The following is a 21,606-nucleotide window of genomic DNA, read 5'->3' on the forward strand; positions in this document are numbered from 1 at the left end:
TTAAAAACACAGACTCATTCCTTAAAACCCCCTTCTCTAAATAATTATAATAAATAAACAATTGAATAATAGTGTACCCAATTATAACCCAAAATGCAACAGGCACTCTCTGTATATGGATAGAGAACTGATATGTATTGTAATGCACAGACAGAATGTCTAATAACAGATCCTTTGTTAGTAAGCAAACATTTATGTGACACTGTATCAAAAACTTTGGCAAACTCCAAGTAAATCTACTGGAACCCAAAAGTTTCAACCTAATACACCTAAAACCGTATTTGACACGATCCATGGTAAAGCCATTTTGAGAACTACATTTTATCTTAAAGGGATACTGTCATGGGAAAAATGTTTTTTTTTTTTTCCATAATGCATCAGTTAATAGTGCTGCTCCAGCAGAATTCTTCACTGAAATCTGTTTCCCAAAAGAACAAACAGATTTTTTAAAATACGATTTTGAAATCTGACATGGAGCTAGACATATTGTCAGTTTCTCAGCTGCCCCAGTCATGTGACTTGTGCTCTGACAAACTTCAGTCACTCTTTACTGCTGTATTGCAAGTTAAAGTGATATCACCCCCCCCCCCTTCCTCCCCTTCAGCAGCATACCAATAGAACAATGGGAAGGTAAAAAGATAACAGCTCCCCAACATAAGATAACAGCTCCCTGGTAAATCTAAGAACGGCACTCAATAGTAAAATACAGGTCCCACTGCGACACATTCAGTTACATTGAGTAGGAGAAACAACAGCCTGCCATCCTAAAGTGCTGACTCTTTCTGAAAAGTACATAACCAGGCAAAATGACCTGAGATCTAAATATCTAAATATAAATAAGTAAGTATTCAATATTTATTTAATCAGTCAGTACTGAAGATTGGTAGAGTGAACTAAACACTAACTAGGCCAATAACTAGGCTTTGTTTTCAAAAAGTAATTATTTAAATATGAACAGCTTTCTCCCAAAATCTCTGACTCTATGGGACATTCAGGTGCTTACATTTATCAGCACCTGCCTTATGACGAAACTGAGATCTGTAGCACCTGCACAGGGTGAGAACATAGAAAATAGTGCCCTGGTCACAACTGAGCTTTGGATCCCAGTGTTGCAGGGCAATCATATTAACTAGAATAAGGCATGCTTTTCTATTTAGGGGGAAGTTTTGTACAGTCTCCAATACCTCTAGACAACTGAGATCTAATCAATATTATATAATCATTACACTTTCAAGTAGAGCAGACCTTCATTACAACCAACAGGTGGTCTTCATAATAGCAGGGCCAAAATGTTAATGGTTATTTGTAAGAGAAAAACAGTAACCTCATCTTGCCATATGAAAAACGAATTCTTGGTGCAACAGCTGCACATGCTTAGGATGTTTAAGTCCAAATCTATATATATATATATATATATATATATATATATATACACATATGATATATAAATATCATATGGAACAAATTATGAGTTGAGGAAGTGCAATTGGGATGCAAGCAATACATCTTAATACTAGCAGAGATTGTCCTTCATTTAGGGGCCCATTTACTTAGTTCGAGTGAAGGAATAGAAGAAAAAAAAAATCGAATTTTGAATAGTTTTTTTGGCTACTTCGACCATCGAATGGGCTACTTCGACCTTCGACTACGACTTTGAATCGAACGATTCAAACTAAAAATCGTTCGACTATTCGACCATTCGACAGTCGAAGTACTGTCTCTTTAAGAAAAAACTTCGACCCCCTAATTCGCCACCTAAAAGCTACCGAAGTCAATGTTAGCCTATGGGGAAGGTCCCCATAGGCTTTCTAATGTTTTTTTGGTTTAACAAAAATCGTACGATTGACAGATTAAAATCCATCGAATCAAACGTTTTGAAGGATTTAATTGTTCGATCGAACGAATAGCGCTAAATCCTTTGACTTCGATATTCGAAGTCGAAGGATTTAACTTCGACAGTCGAATGTCGAGGGTTAATTAACCCTCGATATTCGACCTTAAGTAAATTTGCCCCTTAACATACCTACATGTTGCACCACTTCTTACTCAAGGTTTTAGTTTAGCCATTGTATAATAAGTATTGCTGCTGCTGATACCTGCACTATCATAATGTTAATTACCCTTGTATTTGTTCTTATTGACACTTCAGTGTTTGGTTGACTTTGAATTGGGGAGATATCTTTTATAAATGAAATTTATATCCAACAGGCACAAAACTTATCAAAGTGTATAGAATGTTAATCAAGAGTGTTGAAACACTAAAAAAAATACATACAACATAAAACATAGTTTTTACTTTAGGTGTATACATTAAACATATACTGTATAGGTGCCAGGGAAACAGCACTAATGGCACAAGATACATGTTATTTTATTAGGAAGCTTAAATAGTTGTCAAGGGGAAGACTACAGTAGGGTGAGGGTTCCATTTAATTTCCAGTAAACATACGCTATTCGTTAGGCAGAACAATTAATGAAGTAAAAAAGCTTAAATTTTGAATACAGGTACTTTCTTTCCATAAGTGTTTACAAGGGAGCAAGAAATGGTGCGGATCCAATGTGCGTTCCTCATTACAAATCTTCAGTCTAATATACTGCAGAAAAACTGAAGAAAAGGCTTATTAATCCCGACATTGATAAAACCCTTGGCCCTGCCTGCTGAGAGAGTTCATCTCAATAATTGGCCACTGTTTTAAATATTTCTGGACCCATACGACTGCCAGCATTTTAGGAAGGGGAGAATGTTTTAACATTTTAGTTGAACACATTAGTGCATACAAGTAGGGTAGCAGAACTAGAACACATTTGCTTGGGCAAATCCCTTGGTAACACTTCTGAAATGAAAAATAACAAAAGTTCATAGCTTTATCTGCCATTGATGATGACCAAAGCATGCTTTCAGAACATTCCAGACCATTATTTGACATTTAGAGGTACAGAGTGGGCTGAGAGGCAATTTCTTTAGTAGTCCTTGGCAAACTCAGTGCACTCAGTATATGGTGTATTAAATATGGTGATGTGTAGTGTTTCACGGGGTTGTCTGGTTGTATTCAGTATTTAAAGAAGTCAAAATATTTAAACACTGGTATAGTAAACCCAAGGGAACTGTAGCAAATTCAGATCCATAAAGCCTCTTAGAGGGAGTATTGTGTGTGACTGGCTATAGAGTCTGTTTTTAGGTTGTAATGTTTTAGCAGTGGAACAAAAAAAACCTGTAATTTTCAAATACTTTTTCAGGTGTTTATTCATATGAGGGCTGAAATGGCAGAGGAGCATAAATGGTTTTCCATGGAGAGAAGCAATGTAACAGTCAAGGGGAAATATAGTGTGAACTGCAAGTTCTGCCATTATACGTTCTATCCTAAGTACATATAGTAATGTAAACTGTGTTCACAGAACACAAAAAAGGAATGTTATAAAAACCACTTTATTGAGAAAAGACAGAGCTGCTGCAACTTTCTTTCTTAAACACCCTAAAGGCTAAAAAAGCTTTGTACTACTGGTTACTGTGGATCAAAGACCACTTACGAAATCATTAGACAAAAACTATGCGTCGCTTTTCAATGTGTGTTCAGCTATTGTGTTTGCAATGAAAATGACATCTGCTGACAAGGGTTGTGGAAAAAGGACACAATCTTGATTGTGTGCAGGGAATACAGGAGGGAGAGGAAGAAGAAACTGATCATTCCTTGAAATAATTCATTCCCCCCTTTTATATTGAGAATCTGGTAGTAACTGAGGATGATCCATGAAGAGGAGCAGTATAAAGAGTAAGCATTCACTGATCACTGGGTCTTGAACAAAAAGTCCTCTATAATCAATAAATATCTATATCTTGTTATTTGTCTTGCATGTTCCAATGCTTTATAAGTTCGGCTTTTGGAAAACCTATTAATTTCTACAAGTTTATAAGCTGTACTGGGCTGGTAAATTAGAATAGGCTTGCAAATTGATTACATTCCACTTGAATGTTGTACAGGTGTAAGATCCATTATCCGGAAACCCATTACTCAGAAAGCTCAGAATTACGGAATGACGCAGTTAATAGGATTCAAAACACTCATGGTTTGTAGTAAATTCTTAGAAGATTTCCTGTTAGCCCTGTCTGCTCCCAGTCATGTGGCTCTGCACGAACATATCAAGGACCAGCGAAGAAAAAAGAGACTACAACATTTGCTGTGGTGTACCCAAGAACCTCCAAGCTTTAATGCACGGAGTACCAAAATCAAACGTTTCAGGAGCTGCCTGCCCCCTTCGTCAGTGTGTACACTATCACTGATGAAGGGGGCAGGTAGCTTCTGAAACATTTGATTTTTGTACTCCGCACATTAAAGCTTTTTGGAGGTACTTGGGTACACCACAGTATTACGGAATGGCTGTCTCCGATAAACTCCATTATAATCAAATAATCCAAATGTTTAAACATGGTTACCCTTTTCTCTGTAATAATAAAACAGTAGCTTGTACTTGATCCAAACAAAGATATAATTCATCCTTATTGGAAGTAAACCAAGCCTATTGGGTTTATTTAATGTTTATATGATTTTCTAGTGGACTTAAGGTATGAAGATCCAAATTATGGAAAGATCTGTTACCTGGAAAACCCCAGGTCCAGAGCATTCTGGATAACAGGTCCCATACCTGCACCAATAATTGGTGCTTCTTCTGTAGAAAATGTTGAATATATATTTTCAACTGGTAGTATGTTCATAAATGATATATTCTATCATGTGGAGGGTATTTTGATTGACTGTAGATACTACCAAATATCACTCTATTGTAACTGAAACTTTTTCCAAAAATAAATGACATGGTCTATTGACATTCTAGTTTCAGCTGTTGTAGCTGTAGCAATTCACATTTTCATTATGAGTGGAGCCTAGGGTCAGTTGGAGCAGTGTATAAAACACATTAAATGTGTTAACAAATGAAATCAGCAAATTTTAGGAATTGTCTTATTACTGAGAAACAAAGAATAAGGTAGGAATTCCTATCTAAATGTAATTTTATTCCTATTTAAAGAATACATTGTGGAATGGCATTGCTCATTTTCAGACCATTCTGGATAACAGCTATCCGACTAATAGACTCCATATCTCTTTGAATGTATGGAGCAGTTGAATGAGGCTAACAGTAATGCAGTTGCAAAACTTGATCCACATGTTTCATCATTTAGTAAGGAATGCAGTCCCTTTGGAATAGATTCAACCACAACTGGCTCCTGCACAGAATATACTGGGCGACACGGCAATGAAAAAACAGTTTATTAGGAGTGCACATTGAGCAAGAGCCGGGATCCATTTATGGCTGCTATTACACTCAGAAATAGATCAAGTTGTAGGAAATGATGAGACTTATAAACAATGTGAAGTTGAATGTCACAAGTATGCATGTGTATAGATTGATAGATGATTGATTTTATGCGGGATCATGTTGTTATTAGTGATGGGCGAATTTATTCGCCAGGCGCGAATTCGTGGCGAATTTGCGCGATTCGCCGCCAGCGAATAAATTCGTGAAACGCCTGCGAAAATTCACGGCAAAAATTCGCCGGCGTCCAAAATTTTTTTCTCAAAAAAACTGGCGCCGGCGTCGAAAAAACGGTCGCCGGCGTCAAAAACGGGCGCCGGCTTCAAAAACGAGACACTGGTGCCGTTTCGTGAATTTTTCTCCGTTTCGCGAATTTCACGCGAAATTCGCGAATTTTTCGGCGAAGCGAAACGGCGCAAATTCACCCATTACTAGTTGTTATCATATTGTCAGTTATAATGAGAATAGAAAATATACCAAAGTAATTTCCAAAAAGGCTACAGCAAACAAGGCTTACAGTTTTGCAAAAAGTTGCCAGTGGAGTTCTGTGGTCCAGACACTTCCATCTTTCCTATTATGCAGGGCTATAGAGAATTGGCAGTAAAAATAAGGGCAAATTAGTTAAAAAAATGACATATATGCAGCATATTGCCACTTACAGAAGGATTCACAGGCTTTGCTCTGAATATGCCCTATACATATTCACAATCTATTAATAGCACAGAAGGGTGAAACAAACACTGCACCCTCATTAACATGTTATGAGAATGGTACAGAATGCTCAGTGCAATAATTCCATGCTAGTGACCATTAGCATAGGTTTTTTTCTGGAACTCAATTTTTGGTTTAAAGCACCCCTAAATATTTATATCCGACACTCCAAATTTTAGTGTCCCAGCTTGGGAATGCTAGAGTAAGTCCAATTTAAATGTTAATAGTTTGTTTTAATAACAGCCGGTGGGCAACTGGTTTGACCTCTCCCCCCCTTTAAGTTATAAGCTCTTGTGAGCAGAGCCCTCTCATCCTATTTTATTACTCTTTTTGTTACATTATTTTAAGACCCCTGTTTGTTATACATTAATGTAACTGGAGATAAATAAATAAATGATGATGATCCCTTATGAATGTTAGAGCCAGTAGACTTCCTGCAGTGCCTTAGGCTCATTTCTTCTTTATCTGGATAAAAGAAGAAGGCTCTGGATATTGTTTTGTACCACAAACATTTATTATGACCCATCCTATATAACAGTTATAAACTTGGTAGCTGGGTGAAAACATATAAACTAATGAGATCCTATCTCTTGGCTGCTGTAGTTTGAAGCCTTGTATAAAGACCATGTGCTAATTGCCTGGATGTTTCGCTATGAGTACCCCACACTGACAGTCTGTTCCTTGTACCGTTAAAAGTTACCTATTAGCAGTAGCAGATGCATGAACTGGCATGGACCACTCGTGCCCCTCCCCTTCTTTGCTTTATATGAACTACAGCCCCTAGCTCATTGCTTTCTCCTTCCCCCTCCCCTAGCAGGGAGAAGTCATTACATGAGGGGATCAGTTTTCCAGTTGTCTTCAGAGCCGTGGCTGAAAGCAAAGCTTCTTGTAGTCAAAGAGCTACAGAGAAAGAGAGAAAGTTCAGCGCTTAGCATAAGTGCCTCGCAGAGCTGCGCTGCTTAGATATACAGGCACATGTGCATCTGTTAGCTGTTAGTACTTGGCAGAAGGATTTTCTTTCCTCTAGGATAGTTCTGACATTGACTTGATAATGATGTTTGTCAGCTCCCTTATCGTAACTTTCTTCTACTTTCAAGGAGCAACACCAGCAAGACCTGGGGGTGAGGTAAGACAATGTGTCTCTATATAGGAGCATTTCTCTTGATTCTTATCCGTGTTGTACCTGATAAAGAGATCATTCCACCACGTGTAAAGGGAATAAGTTGTTCCAATTATGAGCTATGCTTTTCAGGAAGCTTCTTTGATTACTTGAAATCTTAACTCATCTGTCATCAGCCAGCATGGATTTCCAGATGGATAGAAGACTTGGCTTAAAAGTTTCTTTTTACGGAATGCAGGTACATTTCATTAGGATACATTTTGTTCATACAGTATTTGATAGACAAGTGTGTCGTTTATTAAGTAAAAGTTTGGCATAAAAGTAGCAGCCGAGCAACTGTGGTGAAATGTATAAGCCTATAAAAAGAAAAGCCCTTGTCATTGTGAGTTTTGCTAATGAACAGCTAATGACAACTTGTAAAGAACGGTAGCTGGTGAGTTTGCGTTGCTTACAAAGTAGTGCAACTTAACATTAGTCAGTGTTAACAAGGTGGTTTTGGTTAATTTTAGGAGCAGTTAGTTGAGGGATGTCCAGCCTGGGGAAGCTGTGAGTTGGAATCTAGTAACAGATGGAGGGCTGCAGTTTTGACCTACTTGGGTTTAGTGAAAAAATTACCTTTGTTGAAACATATGTAACTAGTGTGTTTAGACTACAACAGTGACATGCAATTTAGTTAAGATGCAGTTACCACCCTAAAAAATCCTAACTAGGGATGTCCACATGCTGCACCTATAAAACCTATAGCAAAAGAATGATAACTTATGCATTTCAAGTAAGGTTGGGAGGTAACAACACTGTGTATGGCCAGAGTATATATAACAGTTTAGCCAAGTGGGGCATCCCTCTTATTGACCATACTGAATACTTGTCAAAAGTGGGGTGTGCACATAGACCTTTGTAAGGATTGTATCAAAGCAGGTGGGTCTGCACAGTTTATTGTAGAGAATTCTCATTTACTAGTTGCTTCAGTGTGCTGCTGATGCAGCCTACATAGTATTCCTAAAGTCACTGAATGCATTGCTGGATTCACACCTCAGCAGCCTTTGTGGTAATTGGCCCCCAAGGATATTATATTTCTGTCAGTAAAGGAATCGCTACACTCCACAGAACAAAGTATTTTTCAGCTTCTTTGTGTAAAGTAGTTGTGCAGAAATGTTATCAGCAGAGGTGCTGAATGATGTCCCATACATGCACATGTGCTCTCCGTCTTACGCTATAAAGAGATCGCCAAATGAGCAGATCTCTCCCCGATATGTCCACCTTGAGGTGCGCAATATCTGGCTTATCGGATCGTGGGCCCTAGGGCCTAACAATTGCACACCTCCCAACTGTCCAATTGCACACCTCCCGTTTTTTGCGGGACAGTCCTAATTTTGACAGCTCAACCTTCAGATCTAGATTGTTACTGAAATGCCCGGATTTTCTCTTTGATCTCCTGCACTAAACAGCCAGAAAAATATACAATATTTCTAAAACCTAATTGGCTTTTGGCAGAGACCCCAGAATATGTGACAGATGGACTTAGATACATTTTTTACAATTCAAGATTAACTAAGAAAAACAAATGTAACATTTTAAAGGGATACTGTCATGGGAAAATAGTTTTTTTTCAAAATAATTCAGTTAATAGTGCTGCTCCAGCAGAATTCTGCACTGAAATCCATTTCTCAAACGAGCAAACAGATTTTTTCATATTCAATTTTGAAATCTGACATGGGGCTAGACATTTTGTCAATTTCCCAGCTGCCCCCAGTCATGTGACTTGTGCTCTGATAAACTTCAATCACTCTTTACTGCTGTACTGCAAGTTGGAGTGATATCAACCCCTCCACAGCTGGGAAATTGACAAAATGTCTAGCCCCATGTCAGATTTAAAAACTGAATATAAAAAAATCTGTTTGCTCTTTTGAGAAATGGATTTCAGTGCAGAAGTCTGCTGGAGTAGCACTATTAACTGATGCATTTTGAAAAAAACATGTTTTCAGGATCCCTTTAAGAAAAGCAGGTCTCTTGGGGAAACTATAACTTGCAGCTTAAATAACACATAAAAACCACAGAAATGTGTTCAAACTTTCATAACCTGCCACATTTTGTAAAATGAACATGGTATTTAGGGGGTGTGGCCACAAAGTGGGTGTGGTCAACAATTTCAATGTGCTCTGCACGGTAAATCTGTTTTTTTCTCTACTTCCAAAATGTTGGGACGTATGCAATCAGATCACAACGAAAAGAATACGGATGGTCAGATCGAGGACCACTTCAACAAACCAATGCAGTCCATGATCCGACAGGATTTTTAAACCCACCGGATCTACATCTGGTCTACTATCGGCCTGATATCGTTTGGAGAACCCCTGTCGGAGGGCCCCATATACTAAATCTGTCGGCAACTTATATCTGCCCATTTATGGGGGCCTTTAGAGCTGTAGAATGAGTAGACCTTGCCTACTCACAGGGTCTTCCTCATTTTATTCATAACTGGTGTTAAATGCATAAACATGGATGAAGCCTTGAGTGTGTTTACCTGCACATGTGCAATTTGTACTTGTGGCTTTAAAACCTGAGGAAACAAGCATAACTGATGCAACTGCAAAATTGTGCAATGAACAGCTCCAGCACCCTTAGCCAGCCTATAGCTTTAATTGCACAAATATATTCTTTTAATTCCTGGTAGTACCATTCACTCTATGAGGAAATGTACTGTATAGTAGAAGCTTGCTTCGCACCATGCTTAAGGGTAAAAAGAAAACTACAATGGTGAAGCCAATGAAAGCCCACTGCACATTAACACACCAACACATAACATTCTGTACGAAAACAAGGGTCTCTGGAATCTCATGAATATCATTCCTCCGACCCTGTCTGAAATTCCACTCTTTGATATTGAAGGCAATCAGATATTTCTGGCTCTGAAGTTTTGTGACCCAGCACAAGGTCAATTTAAGTAAAGGACTTAGTGGCACTTTGAGATATGGCTTTTTTGTATTTCAGCACACTCATAAAGAGAAGTTGCTTTTAAGACTTCGGATAAAGTTCACTGAATTTTTTTTACTAGGTGTGAATAAAATGCAGAATGACAAAGAAACTTTGAAAGTATTTGATCGTGCTATATTACTAGTTGGGCCTAAGGTTTATACTTTCAAGTAGCATTGCAGTGCACAAAACTCTGCCTAATTAACTGTCACTTGCATACTAATTTTCCTTTGGGAAGTAGCATTTTGTCACCCCATACCTATAGATGATGCAAAGCGGTACCATTGTAGTATATTACCACGTGTTACAGTAACTCCAGGAGGGAACAGTGATAAGTTACAAGCTAATCTCGAAATTAATTGTCACAGTAAGTGTCTTGTTAGCATATATGTTATTTTCCCTACAGTTTGTAATGTTTAATAAATCAAAAGATAGGGTCTCCAAATAGTTAGTGATTACTCACCACATAGAGGAAGAGGCCCAGGTGCAAAATAGTTTGTGTCCCCAGCCTTACACGTTTCGTGTTAACAAATACTTAATCATAGCCTATGAGTAACTGTTTGTTAGCACGAAATGCGTAAGGCTGTGGACATGACTGGAGGCAGCTGGGAAATTGACAATATGTCTAGCCCCATGTCAGATTTCAAAATTGAATATAACAAAATCTGCTCTTTTGAAAAATGAATTTCAGTGCAGAATTCTTCTGGAGCAGCACTATTAACTGATGCGTTTTGAAAAAAACATGTTTTCACATGACAGTATTCCTTTAATGAATTACTATGTACAGTATGGAAGAAACAGAAAATCAAAATGTCATTTTTCACAAATAGATTTCAGTAACAAGTAGAGCTTGTCTACTAGTACAGGCATATATGTGCCCCAATTAAGCATGATTGGTCAAGGGATAAGTATTTTTAGCAAAACGTTGGGCTGAGACTTAGGTACATCTGGAATTGGACTGTGGAATGTTTTATGAAAACCTGTCCTGTTAGACCTGCAGAATCACCTGCAATTGCTTGCATCATCACAGAGAGCAACCAATAGAAGGCTTTCCATTGGACATCTTTAGTCTCTAGATCTATTTACATTTTCATTATTCTCCACCTATGAGCATGGAACTTGTCTCTGATGATTCCCCATTAGAGCAACTAACTAAAACACAGGCATGTTTACTCCCCTTTATGTATTAATAGAAGTGTATTCATTCAATGATCATGCCATTGTACCATACTGCTTTGTATTGACTAAAATCAACAACAGTTTGTTGAGTTTTGTCAGCCTGAGCCTAAGTGCCTTTAGCATAGAACGTATAAAGTTGTTTTTTTTTCTTGTTTTTTTTTTAGAGATGTTCTCTTTATAAACCACATTTTTCACTTTATTTGTTTGGTTTTGGTGGATTCCCTACAGTTTGCAATTTCAGCAATCTGGTTGCTAGGGTCCAAATTACTCTAGCAATCATGCATTGGTTTGAATAAGAAACAACAGGAATATGAATAGGAGAGGCCTGAATAGTAAGACGAGTAATAAAAAGTAGCAATAACAATAAAGTTGTAGCTTTACAGAGCATTTGTTCTTAGATGGGTCAGTGACACCAGTTTGAAAGCTGGAAAGAGTAAGAAGAACTTGAAAACTAAAAAAAAAAAAGAAAACAATGAAGGCCAGTTGAAAAGTTGCGTAGACTTAGCCATAACATATAGCTATATCATACTAAAAGTTAACTTAAAGCTGAACAACCCCTAGTAAAATTCTATTTTTTATTTCTCTAGTAGTGGTTTAGAATGCAATTTTACTTGTTTTTGTAGAAGGTTCACTTTGCCACAGTTTTGTACCATGCACTTACATTTACTATGATGGCAAGAATTTTATCGTCAGATTCCGCATTGAAATCCCATCTGCTTCGGTCCTCTCTACTCAACACCTTGTTACTCTTGCAGAATCAGAAGCAGTTTGACATCTTTCCTAAAAGTAAAAAGCTCTACAGTCAAATTCTATTCAAAAAAGCTCATTGAATTTGATGAAAGACATTGAAATTTTATAGGTGTTCCCGCCACTATAAAAATAAACTTGCTGCTTTAAAATATATGCCAGATTTAATTTCTTCTTTGCCAAATGTTTATTTATCTTAGACCATTGACTGTACCCTCTAAGCTACTGTGCTCCACCAAAAAGACTTTCACTGTTTGTTTTTAACTATGCTCTAGTACCTGGTTGTGTCAGTTCATGAATTAGCAATGATTTGTTTATTGCCTTTTACAGAAATTTCATACAATACATAAATAGATTTTTCATCTGTTTTTTTTGGCTTTAAATGTTTGCCTTTTTCTGGGTGGTGTTCTGTTGCTTGTTAGTACTGGAAAACATAACCACTTTGCAAAATTTGTCTTCGTGTCCTATGTGATTGCTGCCCTCCTTTTTGAATATTGCTCTTTAATGAACATTGTGACCCTGATTCTGCCAAGAAGAATGGCAATAGCAATGCTGCAGCATACCAATGTGCAACGGTGATGGCCTGTTTCTTTCATTGCTGCAAAATCAACTTATACGAGCATTGTCTCCAGTTGTGTGAAGATATGTATTCATTTTTTCTTTTACAGGTGTGGGATCCGTTACCCGGAAACCAGTTATCTAGAAAGCACTGAATTACAGAAAGGCCATCCCCCATAGACTCCATTTTATCCAAATAATCCAGAATTCTAAAAATGATTTCCCTTTTCTCTATAATAATAAAACAGTAGCTTGTGCTTGATTCAAACTAAGATATAATTAATCCTTATTGAAGGCAGAACAATCCTGTTGGGTTTAAATTAATGTTTAAAAAATTCTAGTAGACATAAGGAAAGAAGATCCATTATCTGGAAAACCCCAGGACCTGAGCTTTCTGGATATCAGGTTACATACCCGTACCTGTATTTTCAGTTTCTTTTAAAATACATTTGAGATGTTTCCATTTGAAATATATTTTGTAGACCAATGAAACATCTTCCCATTTTATTTGTATTTTAATTATATGCAATTGTGTAGATTCATAGAAAGCACTTTTGTCCCTTATTCTCTGGTATTCCATGTTTGATATGTTATCAATCAAATGCTGGAATACAAAAGGTTGTGTCACTTTCTGTATTTAGCACCAGATTTTGCATAAATATGGTGTATGGGTATGGGATCCATTATCCAGAAAGCTCCGGATTACTGGAAGGCCATCTCCCATAGGTGTCATTTAATCCAAATAACATTTTTTTCTGTAATAATAAAACAGTACCTTGTACTTGATCCCCACTTAGATCTAATTCATCCTTATTGGAGGTATAACAGCCCTATTGGGCTTAAGTAATGTTTAAATAATTTTTTAGAAGACTTAAGATATGGAGATCCAAATTACTGAAAGGGCCCTTATCTGGAAACCCCCAGCATTCTGGATAACAAGTCCCATCGGTATGCGGGTGGGAGGTAGTCATGATCTAGGCAGGATGTTGATGTTCCCTGCAACATGCCCTACATAAAGGATTCATGGGGCAGGATATCTAGAAGATGAAGAAGAACTTGGAGTCCTTTTGCTTATTTTTAATTATATGCAAGACGCTTAGTGCAACTTGAATGGAGCAGGGGTAAAATGATATTTGTATGGTGCGGTACACTAACATCCATACTGTATGTAATAAAAGGCACTGCACCTAGTCAAAATTAGTACCTTTTATTACATAAGAAGGTTAGTGCCCTAGCACCTGCTGCCTTATAATAAATGAGCCTTGCTGTATACAGTGGTTAGGTACCATGTTTTTTTGCCCTTTGCAGATACATCCAAAGAATGCTGTGGCTGTGGAACAATAGTCAATATACTTGTCCTCTTCCAGAATACTGCTTCTAAACGTAACTTGGATGGAACCTGTAAGACGCATTTGTTATAATTTCCCCAGGTCACTAATTCTCAGCATACAAGGGGAGGAAAGATAAAAAGGGAGAGCTGAAATGAAATCTCTCCTGGAAATGTGTATTTTGCCAGTATGAGTAAAACAGTCACAATGCAGTTACTTCACGTTTTTATATGGCTTTCCTCTTTTGTTTCACAAGGAACTGTTTAACTCTTCAGCTGGCTGGCCGTGAGAGAATGATTTGATTGCTGCAGGTGGTTTCTTAGCTGCCGGTGCTTTCATCATAAACTCTCGCCACTTCAGCAACACCCCACCATCACAAGTGACCTCCTGACACTTGGCTATATGCCTGGCTCTTTTCTAAATGCACTTCTGTACATGGATTATCAAAAACTACTTGTTTGGAAAGTGTGCCTACAAATGTGGGCATGCTCCATTCTTTAACACATGCTTGCAATTTAGCCAGAAATACTCTGCTCATGCATCTAATGCTTAGTATCTTATTGTCCTTTCCACGTAGAAAACGTTTAAAAAAAGTGACTTTTTCTTAACCATTATGCACTGCAGAGAATATGTGATGTAAATTCATTTTAGTTGGCATTTCCTTAACTGCAGATTATTTTTCTCTCTCTGGTTCTGTTCTAATTTGGGGTAAATGTGAGATGGGATGGGGAGTAAAAGACATAAGATTGGTACTTGGTTTCTCAAAAAAAAAGGAAAATTTAAATTTCCACTTACAGTATATAATTGTCAGTAGTAATTTCAATTAGTGATTCTGTGTCAGCACACAACTCCTCCACTGTTTCTGGTGCACGTTCAATGGTGGCCACCCCACACCGTAGAAGATTCAATATAGACAAGAACAGCAGCATCTTAATGTAATAAAAGGCCTTTATTCAAACACGGCACAGACCAATAGTAGCAAAGTTTCAAGCCATCTCTGGCTCTTTATCAAGCTTGCTACTATTGGTCTGTGCCGTGTTTGAATAAAGGCCTTTTATTACATTAAGAAGGTGCTGTTCTTGTCTATATTGAGTAGTAATTTCAAGAAACACGGTCATTTTCCTGCAATAAATATATAACTGGATTCCCTAAAACAAAATTGGTTTATTAAACCACAGATTGAAAGGCCTCCATTCACAGGCACCAGCCCCCCCCCCCCCAGCTTAATAAACAGTATTGCAACCCCAATCTTATGGGTAGATTCCGAGACTGTAAGTCCCCTTGCTTTCCATAGTGGTTGGTGCATTGGAATGTAGAAGTCCCAGAATCCATCACTTCCCAATTAAACAAGCTAAGAGTTGGGTTGCATTACAATGCGCGTCTAATGGATGTTGCTTGTATGAGTTATCATGGGTTTCTTTTAATCTGTGGTATCAGATATGTTTTTGCAGAAAATATATATACTATAAAATTTAGACCTGGAAGTTGAGAAAGTGTTATGCACATTTTCTCCAACAGAATGAGCTCCACACATTTTTGGGATGTTCCTCCTCCATCCTGCTTGAAAGAATCTTTGCTGGGTAAAGGACATTTTAGAGATGTCTCGGTTCATCAATTAAAGACATGTTTCATTTCAAGTACAAATTGCCTTTTCTAAATTGTTGAATATTTTCTGATTACTAGAATAGAAGACAGGTGATTTTATCGTAAATTTAAAACAAAACAAAAAAGTTTGTGTGTAAACATGTAAGTGTGGGAAGTTCATTTACATTGACTACAGATAATCTGTGCTGTCCCAGACAAGAAAAAAGCAAATATGCCTGGAAATGTAATTATCAGCACTTGTGGCAGAGGTAATCATAAAGGGTGTGTGTGCTAGAGTGGTGGGACCTTAATGGGGGGCAGTTGGCCCTTAGCTTCAGTTTTCTGGTGGGCATCACCTCCTTCAGTATGACACTCATTCATTATTCATTCATTACCAGGGTCAGACTGGGCTGGCGGGAAAACGTGAAAAAATCCAGAGAGACCTGGCCCGCTCCCCGAATCATCTTCTTGCCATGACCTCCCTTCTCTGGGCTGGTTGCGGTGAAAAAAAAGTGGGCATGCGTGCCAAAGAAGAAAAGACGTGTGCATGCTGTGAGAAAAAAAAAGAAGAGTGTCAGGAGTCTGGAGGGTGGCCCCTGAGACAGCAGCATTGGTGGGCCCTGGCCCCCCAGTCTGAACCTGTTCATTACTTATATTATATTATTTATGGATATAACAAAGAGCCATTGTTCCATGGAGTTAACCAACATTTTGGGGTTCAGGAAATAATGTTTTCCCTCTCATGATTCTTGTATTCCAAGGTATCAGTCCATAAATAAAGGTACAGTAAATTATAAATCCTATGCTTGATGTTGATCTGTAAAAAAGTTAAAATAAATGTGTTCCTGCAAAGTGACACAGATCCTTCCCATCAGTTCTCAAGTACCCTACCATTTGGGTACTTGAGAACTTCTATAGTGATGTTCTCAAATGCACACCTTTAAAAACTCTTTTTAAAACACAGAAACATCCTTTGTGGCTTAATTTGTGACTGGAACAGAGATTGTTCTGTATCCACGAGCACCAGTCCCCTTTCATTTATCTTTTTAAAACCTTATGAAAATTCAATCTGTTTTTTACCACCTCCACAATTACGCAACATGAGCCAAGCACTGTTTTTACCATTGTGAATTTAAAACAGATGGGATTCGTAAAATGATAATTGAAATCTGATTAGGGTGAAGGATATAGCAAAGGCTTGAAATGCTGTCTCAGTTGCTATCAATAACTTTAGAGTAATAAAGACAATCTGCATACATTTTATTTCATTTTTTGGAATACATACGTTTTGGAACTTGTTCCAAGTGACATAGCTTTAAGCTTTAAATCCCATATAAGCTTCAACTGTTTGCATTTTGTAGTGGAAATACTGGAACCAGATCAACCTTTAAAATTTAAATAGCAAGACTTAATACAATCTCTCCTTCTCTCCTCTCTCTCTCTGTTTCATTGTAAGTGCCCATCTCTGCATTAAATCCCATTCTGAGAGTGAGATATAGGTAGAACTTTGAAGCTTTTTAAATCAGCTTGCTTATACAAGCCAAACAATTTGTGCCTATTTTAGTCATTCTTATGGCTGGAATTAAATGTACTTGGTCCACTGTATGTTCAGACAATCTATGACTTGCCCAACTTCAAACCAACCAGCAGGCCAGTGAAAACATGGAAAATTTCCCATTGTGATTTGTGAACTATCTTGGTGTGCAGATATGCAAGGAAAATGTCTAATCCTCCTTTGCAGTGAGGAGAAAAGGGAGATGGGCAGGTGGAAATGATAAGAAGAGGTTGACCCTAGAATAGAAATAAGATTCTTGTCAAATTCCCTGGTGCCACAACCGACAATATAGTGCCAATATAGATTGACTATCTTATAATTAGCAGGATACTGTATTATGCTTTTTAAACTACATAGTTATATAATAAGCTTGAAAAAAGGTCATCAGATCAGCCTTCATATGTTTTATAACTGATCTAGAGTTGGGCAGACAAAACCCTGTGTGGCAGTTGACAAATAATTTATAGGAGGAACAATTAAACCCTAATCTCAAAAGGTGTAAGATGTTTTATTATATGTGTATGATAAATATGCTAAGAGTAAAAGTACTGTACATATGTAGCTACGATCTTGAGAAACAAAGTGGGTGCAGAGCATGGATGTATCATATCTAGAGTTTATCCAACTGGCCCTCAGGATTATTTGCAAGATTTGGAGTTGGCTGCAGTTGCTATTCTGAAGTTCAGTGGTTGGTCACTAAGTTGCTTTGGATGATTTGATGCTTTAATAATGCAGTGTTGAAGGAATAAAATGGGATGCTTCTATCTGAAGATGGAAGTGGTGTCTGTGATTGCTGTGGATCAGAAAGTAGGAGAGGAATGCTAAGGTAAAAGAAGGCGCTGGTGATTTTGGTGAGCTGGAAGGGAAGAAAAATAACAATTTCTATGATGTAATGTAATATTTACTATTTGCAACCATATGATGCTATATAAAGGTATGTATGATTATACAAATATTTATGACTCATTTGAGGTGTGGCTTTTTGATACTAAAATTCCCTCTGTATCAGGTAGACTTCTGAAGCTGATGTCTCACATTTAATGGTTTAGTCCTGTGTGAATTAGAATGTTCCAATATATAACCAATTGTTGTTATTTATCTAACCAACATTTAGCTTTCCTAAGACTGAAAGTAATATTAATACTGAGAAGCTTGTGAACCAATATGTAACAGTGTGATGCCATTAGCTCCATTCTGAGTCTTCCTGCGGCCGCTGTCTGGTAACTTTACCACTTAACACTACAGTTTCTTTGAGATTTATAAAATGGTAAGATCTTGCAGCTGCACACTCAGAAATGTGTGCATGTGTCCCAGGTGTACAGTATGTTAGCTTACAGGACAGGCACAATTGGATAAACTACAAATGGTTACAGCATTGGCAAAAACTGTTACTTTTGTTTATCATTTTTGTATTCAATGTGATGTGATTACCTTTCCAAACAGCCATGTCATTGAGTGTATTTTAAATACTCAATGGCCAGTGGTCATGGTACAGTTGATGGGCTGAATTGAATTGAAAGGGAATCCATTGCGGTACTGTTACTTTTTATCATTGGCACATTTAGATATGGTTTTGCTGGAAATGATGCACCATTCAAATCTTTTTTAGAGATTTTAGAAACCAGCTGAATTGTTCCTATAATAGTTATCTTTGCGTGTTATCACGTGTTTTATGTATCATCACTACATCTTGGAAAAATGTAGCCAATCCATGAATATTTTGCTTAAGGTGTTAGTACCAACACAATACACCTCCAGCATCACAAGAAAGCCAATTTTACAATATATTGGGGAAAATATTATCCAGACCTGTGTAAGTATACTTAAACTACGTTTCCTAATCTAATTTCTCAAGGAATTAAGGATGCAAAATCATTCCCAGAAACAAAACAGTTAGACATTGCCATGGCAGAGTCACTGTTGGATTTTACAAAGCATGAGAAATAGAAATAATTATTTAGTGAGTAGCAGCTCCAGTTCCATATTTTCAGCTTGAACAATGCAAAAAATATTTGTCAAGCTAACCCCTTTTGACAAATTTTGAGACAAAAAAGGTTAATCTAGCTACAGGCATAACATTAGGAGAGGAAATAGGGAAATATAAAACTTTGGCGAGGAGACATATTATTATCATTGCGGGTGCCAAATAATACATCTTTTTGCCTATTAATCCTGTACACTAAATTGTTTTCCAGGAATCGGTCTAATTCTGCAGACAATACAATAAGGACACCCACACTACCATTTTTCCTCTTGCCTTCTAGCTTTGGTTAATCAGTAGTCAGGTGATATATCATTGACTGCATTTTTTTTTACATTTTGTAGACATTTTCCTTTGTTAAGGTTTCTCTGGCAAGATTTGGATCTAAACTATGAATTTACATGAATAGAATCACAGTTGTTTTTCTATATACTACTACTATTGTGTGATTTCTTGAAATGCTTCCATGTACAGTAGCTTATAGATGGAATATATGCACTGCCCTCTATATCTAAAGCTGTTTGGTTTAATAAACCTACATTTTTCACATGTGAATGTGCATAAGCTCATTTTGTGAGCTGTTTCTCCCACTTGATTAAAAAAAACTTCCTACCATAAAGATTTATATAACTCTGGGGGGAACATACCTCTTTTTCTTTGTAGCATAGAATGCAGATTTTTTTTTTTTTAACTGAATACCTTCAGTCCAGTGGGAAGCATATAAAACACATATTTTAAGAGAGTTTAAGGATAAAATTAAATGTTCATTAAAGGAGAAGGAAAGGCTTTCAGCACTTGGGTGCCAAATGTTAGGCACACCCAAGGGATTGTAGTTACTTACCTGAAACCCCGGTGCTCCTATCAGCAGAAAACTGCACCGGCCCGGGGTTATACCAGTGAGCACCACGGAGTGATCCACTTCTGTCTTCTTCTGTCCCGGGGCAAACGCATGCGCAGTTGAAGGAAATAGCCGACTTGTTAAAGTTCAGCTTTTTGTTCTACTGTGCATGCGCACCCGCGTGTAGAAGGAGGAAGACGGAAGAAGATCGCTCCGTGGTGCTCACTGATATAACCCCGGGCCGGTGCAGTTTTCTGCTGATAGGAGCACCGGCCTTGGGTTTCAGGTAAGCAACTACAATCACTGGGGGGTGCCTAACATTTGGCTAAAAGCCTTTCCTTCTCCTTTAAGTAAATAAAAAAAACATAATAAATGTTGGCAGTTCTGTAAAAAAATAATCTTTGCACATGTGTAAAGAGGCATTGTGAAACCCAGCACTTACAGCATCCTTTTAAGTCAAGTCCATTTCATCTATGTTGTAAATATATAAGGTCACCCATTTTTATGTAAACAAATACTTTCCCTCAAATTAAATTGTATGCAACATAAGAAGACCAACATACATGTAGTATGAGGCTTATCAAAGCATGGTGCTCTAATAAATGTCCAGAGTTGCTTAAGATAAGATAAGATTAGATAAGATAAGATTCTTTATTTGTCACATGCATAGTTCTACAAGTACTACTGAAACAAGATAGAGCGATCGCACACCCACAGCAGTCCTTGGCGATTATAGCTTGGTGCTCAGTATGAGAGGACACGGCAGCCTCCCAAGCAATTCAGGAAAAGGAAGATACTGGCACACAAAGCATTTGCAGCAGGTAAACCTTGCTTTAATTCAAAAAGTGCGGAATGTGCAACGTTTCGGGGTCACGCCCCTTTCTCAAGACACTACTTTTACTTTTATAGTCCTACTACTACACTACTTTTACTTTTATAGTCCTTTCCATAAGCAGTGAGCTTGGCACATAGCCCTTCCTGATCAACCAGCGATGTCTTAACTAGTTAATTACTTTTCTTTTTACTTTGTTATATTATCATGTTTATTTATCAGCATGTATATTTAATAGGTTTAGTAGTTTTTTTTTTCTTTAGGTGCTTATGTACATAATGCTTTATACAACAGATCAATCTTAATTTCAGAACTAGGAGGCATGTAGTTATAAAAAGACTTATGAAAACATCATAAGAAGCTTTATTTTCATTTATTTTAGAGGTATATTTTAGAGGTGTTACCAGGTGTTTTAAAATAAACCTTTACACCTGCTAACATGGGCTGTGTTTGTTAAGACTCTTTCATTCTTATTTTGACACAGGTAGATAGTCTCAAAATGTACAGATTTGTCCATGGATGGAGAAAAAGCATTCCTCTTTCACATTCCATCAACAGTTGTCAAAAACATTGAATCAGTTAAATCATTTACTGTGAAGAAAATTCTACCTTTGAGAAATCTGCCGCAAGAGTTTTTGTTTACAATATTGCTTATTAGGCGATGTTTACTTAAAACATACAAAAGTGAGATACACAAAGTATTAGGGGGTTATTTGTCACAGGTTAAATTAATGTGAATTTTTTTGTACTCTACTAAATTTGAATGTACTCACAACTCGAATGCGAGGTTATTTATGAAAAAACTCAAACTCAAATTCGATCGAATTGTCCAGACCCTAGATTCGAATTGAATTTGAATCGAGTTTTCCTACGAGATGTAGGAAGAGGAA

At 37.4% G+C, this 21,606-nt stretch overlaps 1 protein-coding gene across 3 annotated transcripts in view; it reads left to right on the top strand.

Annotated features, from left to right (window-relative positions):
* Positions 1-21,606, top strand: part of thsd4.L (thrombospondin type 1 domain containing 4 L homeolog) — a 353,548-nt gene that overhangs the window by 245,016 nt on the left and 86,926 nt on the right. Inside the window, exon 1 of one of the 3 annotated variants that reach the window (XM_041586756.1) lies at positions 6,552-7,147. The exons of the other annotated variants lie outside the window; for them this stretch is intronic. Coding sequence (XP_041442690.1) covers positions 7,073-7,147 — 75 coding nt within the window. The 5' untranslated portion in view covers positions 6,552-7,072. Of the gene's footprint in view, positions 1-6,551; positions 7,148-21,606 lie in introns of those variants that run through there. 3 annotated transcript variants of the gene reach the window in all.

This window comes from Xenopus laevis, chromosome 3L (genome assembly GCF_017654675.1).
Source record: "Xenopus laevis strain J_2021 chromosome 3L, Xenopus_laevis_v10.1, whole genome shotgun sequence".
Classification (NCBI taxonomy): domain Eukaryota; kingdom Metazoa; phylum Chordata; class Amphibia; order Anura; family Pipidae; genus Xenopus; species Xenopus laevis.